General features: G+C 39.0%; 1 protein-coding gene across 3 annotated transcripts in view; it reads right to left on the reverse strand.

The window, feature by feature from the left end:
* TEX10 (testis expressed 10) overlaps positions 1-16,023 on the reverse strand; it is a 46,524-nt gene that overhangs the window by 22,661 nt on the left and 7,840 nt on the right. For 2 of the 3 annotated variants that reach the window (XR_014943444.1, XM_015855092.3), the window contains exons 4-9: positions 13,145-13,388; positions 11,279-11,391; positions 10,202-10,440; positions 7,286-7,421; positions 3,585-3,760; positions 2,788-2,965 (exon numbers count right to left, since the gene is read on the reverse strand). Coding sequence is in view for 2 of the 3 variants with exons in the window: in XM_015855092.3 (XP_015710578.2) it covers positions 2,788-2,965; positions 3,585-3,760; positions 7,286-7,421; positions 10,202-10,440; positions 11,279-11,391; positions 13,145-13,388 (1,086 nt within the window). In the remaining variant the exon portion in view is untranslated. Of the gene's footprint in view, positions 1-2,787; positions 2,966-3,584; positions 3,761-7,285; positions 7,422-10,201; positions 10,441-11,278; positions 11,392-13,144; positions 13,389-14,488; positions 14,726-16,023 lie in introns of all 3 variants that reach the window. The other variant, XM_085539805.1, reaches the window with a different exon arrangement.

Here is a 16,023-nt window from a genome sequence, read left to right on the forward strand (position 1 = left end):
ACACAGCTTATTCGAGTACTTGCCCCTAGCACTCTAAGCAAATATTTTTCTTACATTTCATATCTATCCTTTTTAGATACAGGCTGCCCAGGGAGGTGGTGGAGTCTCCTTCTCTGGAGATATTCAAGACCTGCCTGGACGCCTACCTGTGTGACGTGGTGTAGGGAGCCTGCTTTGGCAGGGGGGTTGGACTCGATGACCTCTAGAGGTCTCTTCCAACCCCTACAATTCTGTGATTATCCTGATAAAAATGCTGTCATTCCTTTTCAAAAGCCTTTTACACACGCAAGTTCCTCTGCCTTCCCAGTCTTATTTGCCTAACAATACCAGTTTGTTAGTCATTCGCCATTATCACAGCTAACAGACTTTCTGTTCTTTGTCTGCTCTCCTTTACACTCAGTCCAGTTTGTCCACATCATTACCCGAAAGCAAGCCACTGAACTGAACACAGTCATCCAGCTACAAGTTGGTGATAAGGGATAGAAAATTATTTAATGTACCCTATGTGCAATAACAGGTAATGAAGTTCGTAAAAGCCCAGGTACAGTTCAGATCTAGAAAATGCATTGCTGTTTCCTCAACTGCACAAACCTCTTCCCAACAAGAAGACAAAAGAGACTGTTCTGTACTCCAGAAATTAATATCAATCGTTACGTATCTCTGTGTTTTTGCATGCGTGGTGGCTAATTTCAGTCACCAAAGACTGGTCCCAAAGGATTTTTTTTCCTGGACATTCCCTTCACAGCGGCCAATTTCTCACATCATTTTGATTCTCCAATTCTTATAGGCATCCTATGATGAGATTCTTAGGATAAAAATCTACAATTGTGACCAGAAAAATAAAGCACCTTTCACAAAATAAATTTTTGAGCCACACCTGAAAAAAAGTCAAGCCTATTTTCAAGCTCTTTAAGACTCCCACTACTGAAGCTGGCAGTGTAGGTGAGAGTATTTTCAATGCTACTGCATTCACTTTGTCTACAAAAGCCTTATTTAAACCTTTACAACAACTTGCATTATTTTTCAGGTGCATTTCCAAAGACAACAAGTTCCTGTTTAACAGTGACTCCTCTTAACACAGTGGGAACTGACTTACCAAAGAGAAACAATGCTCAGTCAGGATTACTATCTCTTTTACCAGTTTCATTTTTCGTAGTTATTTCAGATCAACTCCGTAGGTAGATAACCTCAACCACATATAACAACATGTATCTTTGGTAGATAACCACAACCTCTGAATCCAGTTGTAAGTAAAGCATGTTCCGAATGCCATAAAGATAAAAAGACTATTTACAACTCTGAGAAATGAAAGTTGCTCCTCCTCCTCTGTTGTGAAGATGTTACCTACTTTAGGTAAGCACACCACCCTCCAGCAGACTCTAATATCTTCTACCAAAATGATTAAATGCCCTCAGCCCACCTAGTACCATCAGATGATCTTTGGAATACTGCTATAATGTTACTGTAAAAATCTCCTAAACTGAAAATCAGATAAGACCTAATTTAAAGAAATTAAGCACCTCAGTGTTTATTAGTGTCTTTAGTTCACACAACGCTACCCTTTGATTTGTTCAGTTTGCCACTGAATTCCCAGTATATGGCAAAGAATTTGGAGATCCACCTTCCCAAAGCCAAAAAGAGATATTCATGTTTATAGCAGCGATGTGTTACGTAGAGAATATTATAAATTTTATCACCATCACATCACATATTACTCAGCTTATTCTCAAGTTATACGGCTAATACTTGGCAAAGTGTTGTGTCATAGTTTAATAAAAACACTTACGTTCCAAAAAGCACTAAGAGAAAAAAAATGTTGCTAAGTATAGTTCAGACAGGTTAGCACCTGTTCATATATGCAACAATACCGAGCAACGTCATGAAATCCGAGCCTCTGCTCACATTCATGGAGCAACTTCTCCCTACCTTCATCATTAAACTCAAGCCAGGAGCAAAACAACAAGTGTGTGAATGATTTCTAACAAAGTACTTGCCCAGCAGTAACTATGACTTGAATATTTAAGCGTGTTAATTACAGGAAAAGCCAGTTCTAATGCCTTAAAAACAAAGCAGAACAGGAGAATACACACTGGTTGGTTATTTTGCACTACAAACACTGTCAGAATGTCAAGTCAGAATCACAGAATGGTTTGGGTTAGGATGGACCTTTAAGATCATTCAGTTCCAGTTCCCCAGCTAAAGGCAGGGACATCTCCCTGTAGACCAGGTTGTTCAAAGCACCATCCAGCCCGGCCCTCAATGCTTCCAAGGAGGGGGCATCCACAACTTCACTGGGCAACCTGTTCCAGTGCCTCACCACTCTGATAGTAAAGAATTTTTCCTAATATCTACCCTCTTCCAGTTTAAAGCCGTTTCCCCTTGTCCTGTTGCAACAAGCTCTTACAAAACGACCCTCCCCAGCTTTCCTGTAGGCCCCCTTCATGTACTGAAATGGAAAGTATTTACAAGGGCATGCCACCATCAGTGGCAGACCAAAGACCACCAGTGTTAACACAGTGTAACACTCTGGGTAGAGAGCGCTCAGTACTGCATAAGAAACACAACTTTGTTGTCAAGCACTGCAGAAAATTGGTCAGTGTAAGGACACAAAGGGAAAGCGTAGGAGTATAATTTCATAGAAGCATTAAGTTATAACATGGTGCCAATTCTTACATTCCATATCAATCTTTTCTGTTTTAAAACAAGTGCAAACCAATAACAAAGGTCACGTTTAACAAAATCACTGGTGTTTTCACTCCTAATTAAAGAGCAGGTTGAGCATGTTACCTCATGCGCAGTATCCCAATAAGGGTGGCAGCGAGCTCAGAGGACATTCTTCCCATGATACAGCAGCGACTCAAGCAGGCCAGCAGGCTGGCGGGCAGGCAAGGAAGGAAGTACACCAGCTGCACCAGCCGCCGCTGGGCCTCCGCTGGGAGAAGAACCAGAGTGCCATCTAGTGGGTCTGAAACAACACAAAGAAGGAATTACAAGCTAGGCACAAAATACACCTTAGATTCTTCTAAAGTGGCTAACAAACTGAAATGTAATAATATTTGGAACATTCTATCTTTTGATATTTACATATGTGGAAATCCGTTATGTCACATTTCTGGTTTCACATGTTCAAGAGGAAGCAGCACAAGCTTATCTTCTAACTCGAAACAAACTAGACCGCTTTATGTGCTTTGGTCAGGAGAATTAACTAAACGTATCACAACCCCCCAGCAAAATTGCCAGAACGCACCACAGCATAATTTCAGATAAATGTATTATTTTTTTAAGCCAAATACTTGACAGGTGCAATACGTTAATGGAAGAAAAACTCTTTGTGAAAATCTGGCAAGTGTATTTAAAATGTCCAATGTCAAACTCCTTTAAATACGTTGACCAATCACTTTACTACTTTGGCAAGTGACATACATGGCGCCATGGTTCCGTTCAATCTACAGTGCAGGACTCTGTACAGATCCCCCCGTGCATGCAGTACACACTTTATATTCACTTAGCAAACCTGTATTTTGAACATACTGCAACCTTCAAGCGACTGAAAAAATGTGGTATGCTGCAGTACAAAGTCTTACCATATATTTGAACAGCGGTGGCTTGTAAACTTTGCAGTAGTTCCTTGTTCGAACGAGAAGCAGCAGAATGAATGATATCAATCAGTTGATTTGAAAGCTCAGGGTTCCTCAGGCCAAGCAGAGCAAGTTGCTGAGGCAAACCAGCCAACCAGCGAGATAAAACTTTACTTCGACTTCTGAAAAAAGGGAGCAAAAAAATAACACAACCCTTTACCCTTCCTAGTCTTGACTAAGTTGCTTTAACGTTAGGTGTAATTAAATTACAACCAACTGCAATAAGATGATTTGCTTATAATAAATATATTAATATATTTCACGTGAAGAGCTGAGCACACTGGCATGCAATGAGGGTTATTATAATAAATGTATTTATCTGATCCATACTTTTTGCAATACATACTTCTAACTTTTCTTGAAAGTATTTCTATGAACTGTAGGCGAGCAAAGCAACATTCCTTTTTCTCTAGAGTTTTACCATTTTATATTTAATGAACTATGAGTCAAGCTGAAATGCAATGTGATTACTACATCCAGAATACTACTGAACTCCCTAGTAAAGCACTCTTTTTACCAGATTTTCAAATTCAATTCTACCTTACTGACATCTTGCTTTTCAATTCAGATACATCCTAAAACAGAACGACAAATTACAACTCATTGCTTTAAGTAGGAGTTGATAACACTATTCTAGTTCATTTTCTTTTCCTATCCAGCTAGTATAGTAGATCAAGTATTTGCCATCCATAGTGAAGTCCATCTTCTCCCCCTGCTGAAGATACAAAACTTCTTTTTCAACTGGCTTCTTAAATGATGATTAAAAAGCAACAGTATTAAAAAATGAGACTGACAAGAAGTTTTCAAAAACAAAAACAAAACTTATTATCTCCTCTCCCCAAAAAATTAACCTGAGTGACCTGAAAATGCTGCTCTGCCTTTTTAGACTTAATTATATTTCTATTATACATTGAACAGTAAATACTGAGATTAATGAAGATTTTAAGAAAGGACTTTTACTTACACTGTCCAAATTTGAAAATAATTTTTTCAAGTGCAATTAATACAATAATTAAATTAAGAATTCCTGTATCCTATTTATTGTCTTCTCACTGAATTCCTATGCCAAGAAGGCAAATTATCTCAACCATGATCCTCCTAAGGGTGCTATTAAGACATTCACTTTCTTAAAAAATTTGTTACCTGCAGATATACAAAATCATACAACAAAAACCCTTTTACCAAACCACATATGTAATTCCTATCCCTACTCACAAGCCATTCGCAGCCAAGCCATTTTCCCTGTGAACATTAACACAAAGCTGAACATTACAAATACAGAAAACACAGTAAAAAGGAATTATAAGAGATAACTGGAAGAATAGTTTAGTTCAATTTGCAGGATTAGCACTTACTCGGCATTGGTGAGGCCTCACCTCAAGTACTGTGTTCTGTGTTGGGCACCTCAGTACAGAAAAGACACTGAGGTGCTGGGGTAGGTCAGGTCCAAAGAAGAATGCAAGGCTTGTGAAGGGCTTGGAGAATGTGCCCTGTGAGGAGGAACTGAAGGAACTGGGGCTGTTTAGTCTGTGGAGAAGGATGCTGAGAGGAGACCTTATTGCTCTCTTCCAATACCTGAAAGATGCTTACAGCAAGAGTGGGGTTGGTCCCTTCTCATTGGTGACAGGATGAGGAGAAATGGCCTGAAGTTGTGTCAGGATAAGTTGGATATCAGGAAAAACTTTTTGACAGAAACGCTTGTTAAGCATTGGAAAAGGCTTCCTAGGGAGGTGGCTGAGTCACCATCCCCAGATGCATTTAAAGCTATTTGGATGTGGTGCTCAGGGACATGATTCAGCAGAGGGTTTTTAGAGTTAGGGTAGTATGGTTGGGTGAGGTTGGACTTGATGATCTTGAAGGTCTTTTCCAACCTGAGTGATTCCGTGATTCTATGATAAAACTCAGGATGGAGAAACATCTACATAGAAACTTCCTGTTACTGAAAACATCACCATTCCACATAAAGGACTGAGAAGGAGAACAGCAGGAAAAGTACTGCTGCTTGTGACATCTAAAGGTAGAAAGGAAAAGCTCCTAGGCATTAGATGGTTGTATGAAATTGCAGCTGAGATGTTTTGAGACTTCCAGGTAAGTACAGATAAAAGTAGTTATGTGAGCTCTGGGAAACAGTGAGTATGAAAAAATATATATATATATTTCTTTTTCACTGTAGATAAAAAAGAAATGAAAAATGTAATGTTCCCAAGTTTTTTTTTCCCCGTCTTTCAAACTCCCTCCTTTATTTCCTACTGTTAAAATAGTAGTGCAAGATTTCTGTCTCTACATCTAATTATCCGTATTCAGACCTGTCCATTTTACAAGACTTAGAGTAGAAGAGCTGCAAAAAAGAATTCCCAAAGACTGACTTCACTAATGAACAGCAACATTTCTGGGAGCCCTGAGGTTTGATTTTTGCCTAGCAACAGAAGCACATACCATAGATCTGACCATACATCCTTTTACAGTTCTCAAGACTGATGCAAGCTGGTCTGCATTTAAGGATTTTACATAGCTAGAACCAGATGAGTTGACAAGTTCTCAACCTTTCTAGAACAAAATCCAGTACAAAAAAGATGGGGATCTCTTAGAAAGAGTCCAGGGGAGAGCCACTAAGATGGTGAAGGGCCTGGAGCATCTCCCCTGTGAGGAGAGACTTAGGGAACTGGGTCTGTTTAGCCTTGAGAAAAGAAGGCTGAGAGGAGATTTGATCCAGGTTTATAAATACCTGAGGAGTGGGAGCCATAGTGGTGAGGCTGGTCTCTTTTCAGTAGTGCATGGGGACAGGACTAGGGGTAATGGGATGAAAGTACAGCATAGGAAGTTTTGCACGAATGTGCGGAAGAACTTCTTTACGGTGAGGGTGACTGAGCACTGGAACAGGCTGCCCAGGGAGGTGGTGGAATCTCCTTCTCTGGAGATATTCAAGACCCACCTGGACGCCTACCTGTGTGACGTGGTGTAGGGAACCTGCTTTGGCAGGGGGGTTGGACTCGATGATCTCTAGAGGTCCCTTCCAACCCCTACAATTCTCTGATTCTGTGATTCTGTAATTTAGACAAATCTTACACTAAAAACTCTAACAGCAACATAAAAGAATACTTTCCTCTTACCTGAAGCAATTCTGGTACCTAATAGTTTCAAGAAACTGGAAACAAAAGGACAAGTACATTTTCCTAACCCAAATCTCTTTAGAGCCACACAACCAAAGTGATCAAAGAAAAGTATTTTTATTAAAGAAAGTAACACACCAGGCTAGACAGGCACTAACAGAACCACTTCAGTCACAAGTCCACGACCTCAGGCTGGAAGCACTGAACATGAGCCCATTGCTATAGATGCACAGCATTGACAACCTAGGGAAGACTGCCACAGTCAGAAACAACGAGCTTGTTGCTAAAAGATTAATCCCAATTTAAGCATTAAATCTGGTACTGAGATTAAGGGGAATAAAAATATAAATTGACTTATAAATTGGCTCAGGTTCATCAACCTGAAGTCACAGAGCAGCTGAAAACTGAAATTCCAGTGACAGAGCCAAATCAGACCGGCACCAACATTTCACAACAAACACACAGAAAATTAATACTCTAACTTTCAACATAAACATGCTGTGTTGAAATTTAAAAGAATACTGAAGTGTTTTTTACCTGATTCTTTGAGTCTTCGAATCTTCTTTTTGGTAAACTTTGCTAAAAAATTTCAAAAGCAACGTACGGACAGGAAAGAGCAGATTCCTTTGCTGGTATAGCGTATACACTGCTTTAATCAAGGGTTCTGTAGCCACTAGAAAGAAAAAATAGTAATCTGAAACAGTGCTTCTTAATCTTCTGATTTCAGGCATATTGTGAAAGACAGAACTGGTTTTCTTTTATTGTCTCAAAGCTTGCTTCATGAGGCCTTCCTGATGATAAGACTCTGACAACTGTTAAGTATCCTGGAGGATGAATGGTGGGTGTCATTGTGCCATAGTGTTTCTGCTTACGACCGCAAAAAAAAATGCTTCACAACAACTACTGAACAGAATTCTAGATCATTACATCACCTTGTTGTGTATTTTGTGAAAGAAGCATGTGAATACAGAGACAAACTACAAAGGAAAATTTCAGAGCCTCCTGAAGGCCATTTAGTGCACCAGGTTGCAAGGTAGCTCAGAACTTATGAAGTCCTGTTTTCCACAACTGCATTCCACAGCCTTCTTCCTTACAGATATAAAAATCACTCTCCTTTACTCTTGACCAAAGCATCCAAAATCTCACTATCGGTGTATTCAGTTATCTCCCTACTTCTATCCCTCTATACTATCCCTCCCCATCTTCCCCCCCTGTACTCATCAATCTGATCACCTCTCCATATCTTTGAAGTAGTCAGCTCCAAGTCACGTTTTCTGATTAGCACAAAACTGTATATACCTCCATATACCTCCAGAGGCACTGGAGAGTCACTACAAAGAGAACTGCCAAACTTCTACTGCAACCTTTTCTTTGAAACTTCAGCCAGCTACGCTTTATGACCATGCTTAAAGCAATGTCCGAGTTCTAACCTTACGTTACAGTTGGTTAAAACTGGCCAGGAAGTACAGAAGGAACAGTGAAAGTGACAAAACTTCTTCTTTAAAAGCCAGACTAAAATAAGGGAAGTAAAAATTAAGTGTGAAAAAAAATCAAACAATCCTTTGTTTTACATTCAAATGAACAGAGCAGTTTAAGTTATATATTCAAAAACAAAGTAACAGAATAGAGGTACTTCTGCCCATGGAAACCACATTTTAACAAGAATGCTCCATACTAAAAATGACTACAGATCAGGGTTGGTTCCCACTGGTAAAATTCCAGCAAAAACCAGGAATGTATTTAAGTTACTATACAGAGTAATGGACACGCTGCCTCTAGTCCTGTCACTGAGCTCCACTGAAAAGAGCCTGACTCTGTTTTCTTTGTAGGTTTCACAGACATTTATCACTTTCCCATAACCCCTCCCTTCTCCAGGCTTTCTCAGTGCTTCCTCAAATGAAAGATGCTCTAATCCTTCAACCACTTTGTGGTCCTTATTTTGGTTATCTCCAGTAGCTACGTGTCCCTCAAACTGGGAAGCCCAACAGACACAGGACTCCACGTTGCTTTACCAGTGCTGAGAGGAGAAATTGGATCACTTCCTTCCGCCTGCTGGCAACACACCTCATGTGGTCCAGTGCCTTCTTTGCCACTAGGGCAAACCACTAGCTCATAGTGAACCTCATGTTCACTGAACATCCTTTTCTGACAAGCCATTTTCCATCTGCAAAGCCCCAGCACGTACTGACAGATGGGGCTGTTTCTCCTCACATACACTTCCTCGTGTTGAAATGTATGAGGTTCTTGCTAGCCCATTTATCCAGCCTGCAGAAGCTGTATTTCCTCAACATCCAGTAAATGAGGTTTAATCTTATATGTCTGGCAGGCTTTTTGTACTGCAAAAGGACTACTCTAGAAAGGACAAGGGAAACCTTCCATACAACAGATACAGATTTCTGAGGTAAACAATTTTCTACTTGCAGCAAAATCCCTAAGCCTTTAAAGAATTGGCAGATGAGATCCATACATACCAATCTTTTGTAAGCTCACTTAAATGTGGGGAAGAATCTTTTGTTTGTGCGTGTATGTGTTTTTAAAGCTCATTTTATTCATTTTCTGCATTGTCTAGGAAAATTCTTGTACTGCCACTTTAGTAAGACAAACATTTTTTTTCCCTACACTATCTTGCAAAAGTGTAGCAGACAAAGCAAAAACAAGAATCAGTGTTTTAATACAAGAAAAAGCATGAAGCACCTGACTTAACACTTTAGTAATAGCTGGAAACATTTCTTATGCAACAGCTCTTCTGCTTTAGCTCAGATGATGAGACAGACACATCTCTGACCATGGACTACGATCTGTTTTCAACAGGAGGCTACATTTTGAAGCACAGATAGGAGTGACTAGTTACTATCTTTGTCGTCTAGGAGATAGTACTAGCCAGATTCATTAGGAAAAAGGATTTGGAAGGAGAAAACATCAGCTGCCGAAATACATTTCAAGGACAGCTGACATCATCTTATCTTACAACACTAACAATAAAACTGTTGCCAAGGGCAAAGCGTTTTCCATAAACTCTAGCTGGCTGTGGAATTCAGTTCTACCAGGCCGATACACAACAGACCGGTGCCACCTCAACATTTACAGAAGAATTCTTTTCTTTAATAAATCTTGCATCAACCACTGAACAGACATGTCATGCAAGGTCTTATCTGGATCACAATCAAGGATTGCTTTGGCAAGGAGGAAGAGAGAACACACAATGCTCTAACGGTCCTCTAAGTCATAACTGGAATGTATGCCAAGACGCCTTCCACTACAGCATGAAGTTAGCACCATTCCTAAAAATGAAACAATTTTCAGCGTTGTGTGTGAAATTCAATTTACCTGCACAGACAAAACATACCATGGATGTAATAACCAAGGATACAAGACAGCAACCCAGAAACAACAAAATAACTCAACTTCTCCCAGTGCACAGATGTCACTTTGGAGAAACTTCTTTTATCTTACCTTTGTTCTGCTGTATTTGCATTAGTCTCCACGTCACACCCAGCAATCTATTCACCTGCTTGCTATTCAGCCTGCTGCCATCCTGGAGAGTGTCGGTCACAAATTTCCTTATCATGTCCAGCCAACCAGAATCTGCCTGAAGCGTTGAAGCACTCGCTAGTGAAACCATTATGTCGCACAAGGTTAAGTTCAGCAAAAGATGGTCTACATTGTTTGACGATGGCATACAATACTTGTTGCTAATGAGGAGTAGAAAGAAAAAGAAACATCTCAAAAATACATCTTTCAATATGCTGTTACTTTGGTAAGGAAAAACAAATGTCGAAGTTTTCAAGCAAGCACATGCTTTAGAAGTCTTCATATATGACTTTCACACCACGTTCAGGTAAATTACAGTCTACACCTCAATCTTCAGTAGCACAGTTTGCTTTTACTTGAAACCAAAACAGACAGCGGCTGCTACCCATTCACATGGATTGCAATGGCAGAGAACAACAACTCTAGAACAGACCCTGCACGAAGACACTGTGACCTCTTGGAGCTGAAAAGGGACAGTCTGCTACTGGCCCGTACCAGAACAAAAACTACAAGCCCACTCTGCCAGCACAGTAGCTAAAAACAGCATAAGTTTGTTCAGTCTCTCCATGCCTGTTCCTTACTGCCTTCCTTAAGGTCAGGCACAACATGACCCATGCACCCCTCTGGCTGTACTCATCCAGTAGATGTGGCTGAAGAAGCATGCTTCAACCATGTCTCGAAGCAATTAAGCAGAGAAATCAGAAGTATAAAACTAGTCAGATTAACATGGATCACCACTAAACAATAAGCAAACTTCAGATTAAAGCTTTCAATAAAATCCTTTCATTTCTTTAAAACAGCATTTCTGTTTCTACTGAAGGACACTGAGATGACTTCTTATCCAACGCTTTTAATTAGTAGAACCAAAACCCTCTGGTTGCACGGACCTTTCAAGGCACACACAACAAAAACAGCTTTACAACATCAGACAAAGTCTCACACATATTGTCTCATTTAATGAAACTAAAAGCTGTGACATCACACAAAGTTTATTCTTACCCTTTGCATGACTCTTTCTTTCTGTGTTTTACTGTTTCTTGTAAAGAATAAGGAAAATTACGCATGAAGTGGTGCTTGAAATCAACAAGGTAATTCATCCGAAGCCATACCTCCTATTAAGGAAAGCAGATGACGGAAAACATGCTAGTAAGTAAAAAACATCATGCACAAACTGGAAGGTTCACAAAACATGGGATACAATTCAAGATTATAACATTTAATCCAAAAAGGACTGCTATGTGTTCCTAGCACATACTAATGTGGGTATATGCAATATTAAACCAATGTAGTAAAAAATATCAACTCAAAATGCTTTTACATTAGTTTATCAGAGTGATATTCAGTTACTTGAAATACTCGAATTTTCCACCAAGCCATATTCTGACAATGCCTTAATCTTCCCCATTATTAAGACATTCACAGTTCAAACCCTGCCAACACAACACAACTTCCACTAAGGAATCTATCCTTACAGAAAAGAGTTGTTATATTAAAAAATAATTGTGGGTTAATAGACAGCCACTGTTCCACACACACACAAAAGCCCATATTGCTAGCATATTGGTCAGGCACAATAATCTTTATTTTCATGTATTAAGAAATGACCATCCTACTATTTCAAAGATTAACAGGCACATTCAGAGCACGTTGGCTCTTACAGCCCATGGACTTATTAAATAAGCAAAACTTTCATTTTCTAACTGTGCTCTATTTGAATACACTATATGTAAAGGTGATTCTAAAATAGAGAGGATACAATTATAAAATACAGTATACTCAAAAAATAAGCTGTACAGTCATCATTTTCTTTTAAACATCCTAAGGTCACAATGCAATGGTATGTACATAGAACGTCTTGCATCGTGACTTGAGTACTCCATTCACGTGACCAAGAGCCAGGCACAGGCACCTTACAGCCAAGGGCAGCAGCCCTGAAGCAATCTAAAGAAAAAGGTCAGCAGCTGCAGGCTGCCACAGCCTCCTTTTCTGCCTACTTACAAGAAGTCCTACCAAAAGGATGAAGAGGTAAATGGGAACAGTGTTCTTTGTACACATCAAATTCACTCCTCAGGCTGTATATGTTGGCTAACACTGGTCTAATAAGTTGATTCCACAGTTTGTTCCAGTAGTTACTCTGTATGTTCTATATACAAAATGGTTCTACAGTCCTACATGCAGACAAAACCAAAGAGCAGTCAAGATGTTCCTACCAAGTGGTCTCAAGAGCCAACACAGAAAGCATGTATTTGCCACTTTGCAAGGTCTTCTAAAGAGCAGCAGAAGTAACAAAAAAGGCAATCCATTTACCAAGCAATGAGACATACCAGAGCAAAATTTTCAAGGATGTTGTCCAAAATACTTGAAGTTTTGATTCAGTACCATGGACAATGCTACCACTCATGACACAGCAGTTTAAGTTCTACCAGTCAGAGGATTTCAGTCCACCACTGTCTCCTACCTTTCCAAAGGCTTATGGTTTGTTTTCACCTCTGCTTCTCCAATGTGCAAAACTTTTCAATGTGCAAAAAAGAACAAACAAAACCTCCATATTTCCTCAAATTTATATTCTAGAAGTTATCTGGGAGACAATGCTCCTCTTCTCCAGCATGAATCTCAGTCCTAAAACCTTCTGTGCTGCAGTCACCAAGGACTCCTGGAGACTACTGCTGAACTGAGCAATGAGTTCACCAGTTTCTTTCCTAAATACTTTAAAAAAACAAACAAACAAACCCAAGGCTTTTTGCCTCTTACTAAATAAAACACTTCCACTACTTACAGTCACCAACTCACCAACCAACTCACTGGTTTCTGATCAAAACAAAAATGAACCGTCATCATTAATGCCACATTTCAGTTCTCCCTTACCATTCTGTACGTTTCATCGTGTCGCTTTGTGAGCTTCCACAACAAATGTATTATACTAAGCACTTGCTGCATAAGTTGCTGACAATCTGATTCCAAAAGATTTCCGAGAATGGGAGCTGATTGTGCAGGAGATGCTTCAATCCAGCACTCAATCAGTAACGGAATTATTATCTCAATAAAACCTTTTAAATTTTCAGCCGAGGACAGGCCTTTTTCTGCACTGTCCATTACACTTGCCAGAGACCTATATGACAAAAAGCAAAAAAAAAAAAAAGAAGAAGAAAAAAAGATAAGATCACATCTTTGAAAACAGTTTAGAGCAAAACTACTTTCCTGCTTTCTTTAAACAAAAAAATATATTTTTTTCCCCACACATTAAGTTTGCCTCTTTGCCGCTTTTCTTTCTAGATATTCAATTTGAAAGGGAGTTCAAACCAACTACAACAAACCTGGTCCTGAGCCTCCCCACAAATTTGTGTTTTTAGAACAGCTTCTTGCATATCATGACTTCACTTCCCATAGTTACATGTAGTCTATAGAAAAGGGAGAAAAAACGACTTACATTATCATATCACCTTCAAGCAACAGATGAGATTCCACTGTGCTCAGCACAACACAATAAAAAAAACTTTACGTCCCTTGAACCAAAATAATGAAACTGACTACAGAGTACTGTCAAATGCATGAGGTTTATTACAGTTAATCTGAAGATCATTATTAATGAACACAATGGTTGTTCATAACCACAGAAAAATAACGAAGCTAAAAAATATAATCAATTACCACTGTGATGGTTTAAATTAAAATAAAACTCTGGAGAGTAACTAGCTCGAAAAATTATTAAAATGACTTGGTAATGAAGACAAATAAAAATTATCAAAAAATGAAGATAGATATTAAACTAAATATATATATACATCCTAGAAAGCAAGAACAACAAGCTTCTCAGAACACTCCTTAGTCCAAAAGGGATTATCCACACTGATGACACAATTCTGCTCCGGGATCAATTCAGCCAATTTGTATCCATTCTGTAAAGAAAATTCTTTAAAGAAAGTAACTCCTGAAGAACTTCTGCTGTTTCAATGCAATACAGAAGCTTTTGAACGGGCTCCTATACAACAGAAGCACACCTGAAGTGGGGGGAAAAAGCAACACAAAAGAGCAAATGCAACCTGAACTTATAATTGCTGATGCTGCATTCCACGATAATTTTTTCACGAAATGCTCATAGTAAGGAATTCCCCTAATTCTAAATTCCTAATGCAGGTAAAAATTGTATGCTCTATTCCCTATTAAATCCATTTCTAATTCAACGATATTCTCAAAAATCCTTCTACTTACAGGTATAAATTCAAAATGAGATCTGAGTCACTACTTGATTTCTTGCCACAGACTGTTTATAAATACTTCAATTTCAGCTTGGATTAAAGAGATAAAGCTGCTTTCTCTGGTCATCCTGAAATTTCCAAACTATCCAATCAGTTACACCTTTCCAGGACATTCCCCTCTCCCTCCAAACTCAGCAGCAGCAGCAGCCAATGTATCCAGCCAACCGAGTTCAGCTTTTCTCCTATAAAACTAAAGCATTTTTTGTTAATTCTCTACAAGCTGTAGACATCACAGTGAAAACATCCATTTCTTTCAGAGTACAAAGTTTAAGGATAAGTTCAATGTAGGCATGTAAAGAAATGGCAGACAAATACCATCACCACTGGTGATGTAGCCAGTTATGGCTGTGATGAGTCTTAAAGCATCACTGTACAAGAAGGTCAGTATCTGCTGACACCTGTAATCTTACTGAACAATGTTGTCCTGTAAATGTTAATAACATGAGAAGGCTTGGCTGAAATTGTATAAAGTCAATAGTTGGCTAACAAAATTCGGCAGTCTTTTTTCTTTATCATTTCTCTGAAAATAATACCTGATGTCACAGCAGAGCTCTGGCAATACAGCAACCTGCACTAGAAAAATCACCTTGTTAAACAATGAGCAGCACAAAACATGAGATGTTGGCAATACCTGAATACTCCTACAGAAGTATAATAATGCACAACCGGCTATTTTAATAGATATCTGTAACAAGGAATGGGAAAAAATAAAATAGAAACTCAAAGAGAGAATCAGTGCCAAACTGACTCAACCAGATGCTGAAAGTAGACTAAGAAAACTTAGCACAACTTTCATGTCCCCCTGACAAAAGAAGCCCATATGTTTCAAGATATTCTCTTTCATACATTCAAGGTTGACAGCAAAAGGGGTAAATACAATTTTGCTGACAATAACAGATTATAAGTATAGGTGCAATCTGTTCAGCATGCACTTGATGAGCACAATATCCTTTGCCAACACACGGTCACGGGAACAAGGAAACTGGGATGTCAAAAGAAGTGCTGATCTTTTTGTCACACATCCATTATCAGTACTCCCTAACAGTAGGGTGGCTCTGAGAAACACCAGAAAGCACATCACCTTCACACTGGGATAAAATATCACTGAAGGGAACTGTCAGATACTCATATGCGTAGGCCTTTAAGCTGTCATTTCTCTTAAAATGCTAATATTCCTATGAAAAATATCAAACTAGAGATTTCTTTTCACGGTAACTTCATAGTAGGAGAGTAAAAGAAAATTTGGAAAGATAAGAAAACACAAAAGAAACAGAAAATGGGAAAATAACTGCTAGCTGCATAGAACAGGAAGTCACTGGAAGTTAGCGTTTTTCTTTTCTTGAAGTCTAAGTCAGATTACTCAGCTCCTCTTCCTTATGGGTGTATCCATCATCAACTGTAGCAGAAAAACACTCAGCTGTATTCTCCACATCTGTCTATCTGAAACACCGGTCAAAGCATTTATTTACTATGCTGTCTTCCTCTTTG

Source organism: Coturnix japonica, chromosome 2 (genome assembly GCF_054131305.1).
Source record: "Coturnix japonica strain WE chromosome 2, WE-NBRP24, whole genome shotgun sequence".
Classification (NCBI taxonomy): Eukaryota; Metazoa; Chordata; class Aves; order Galliformes; family Phasianidae; genus Coturnix; species Coturnix japonica.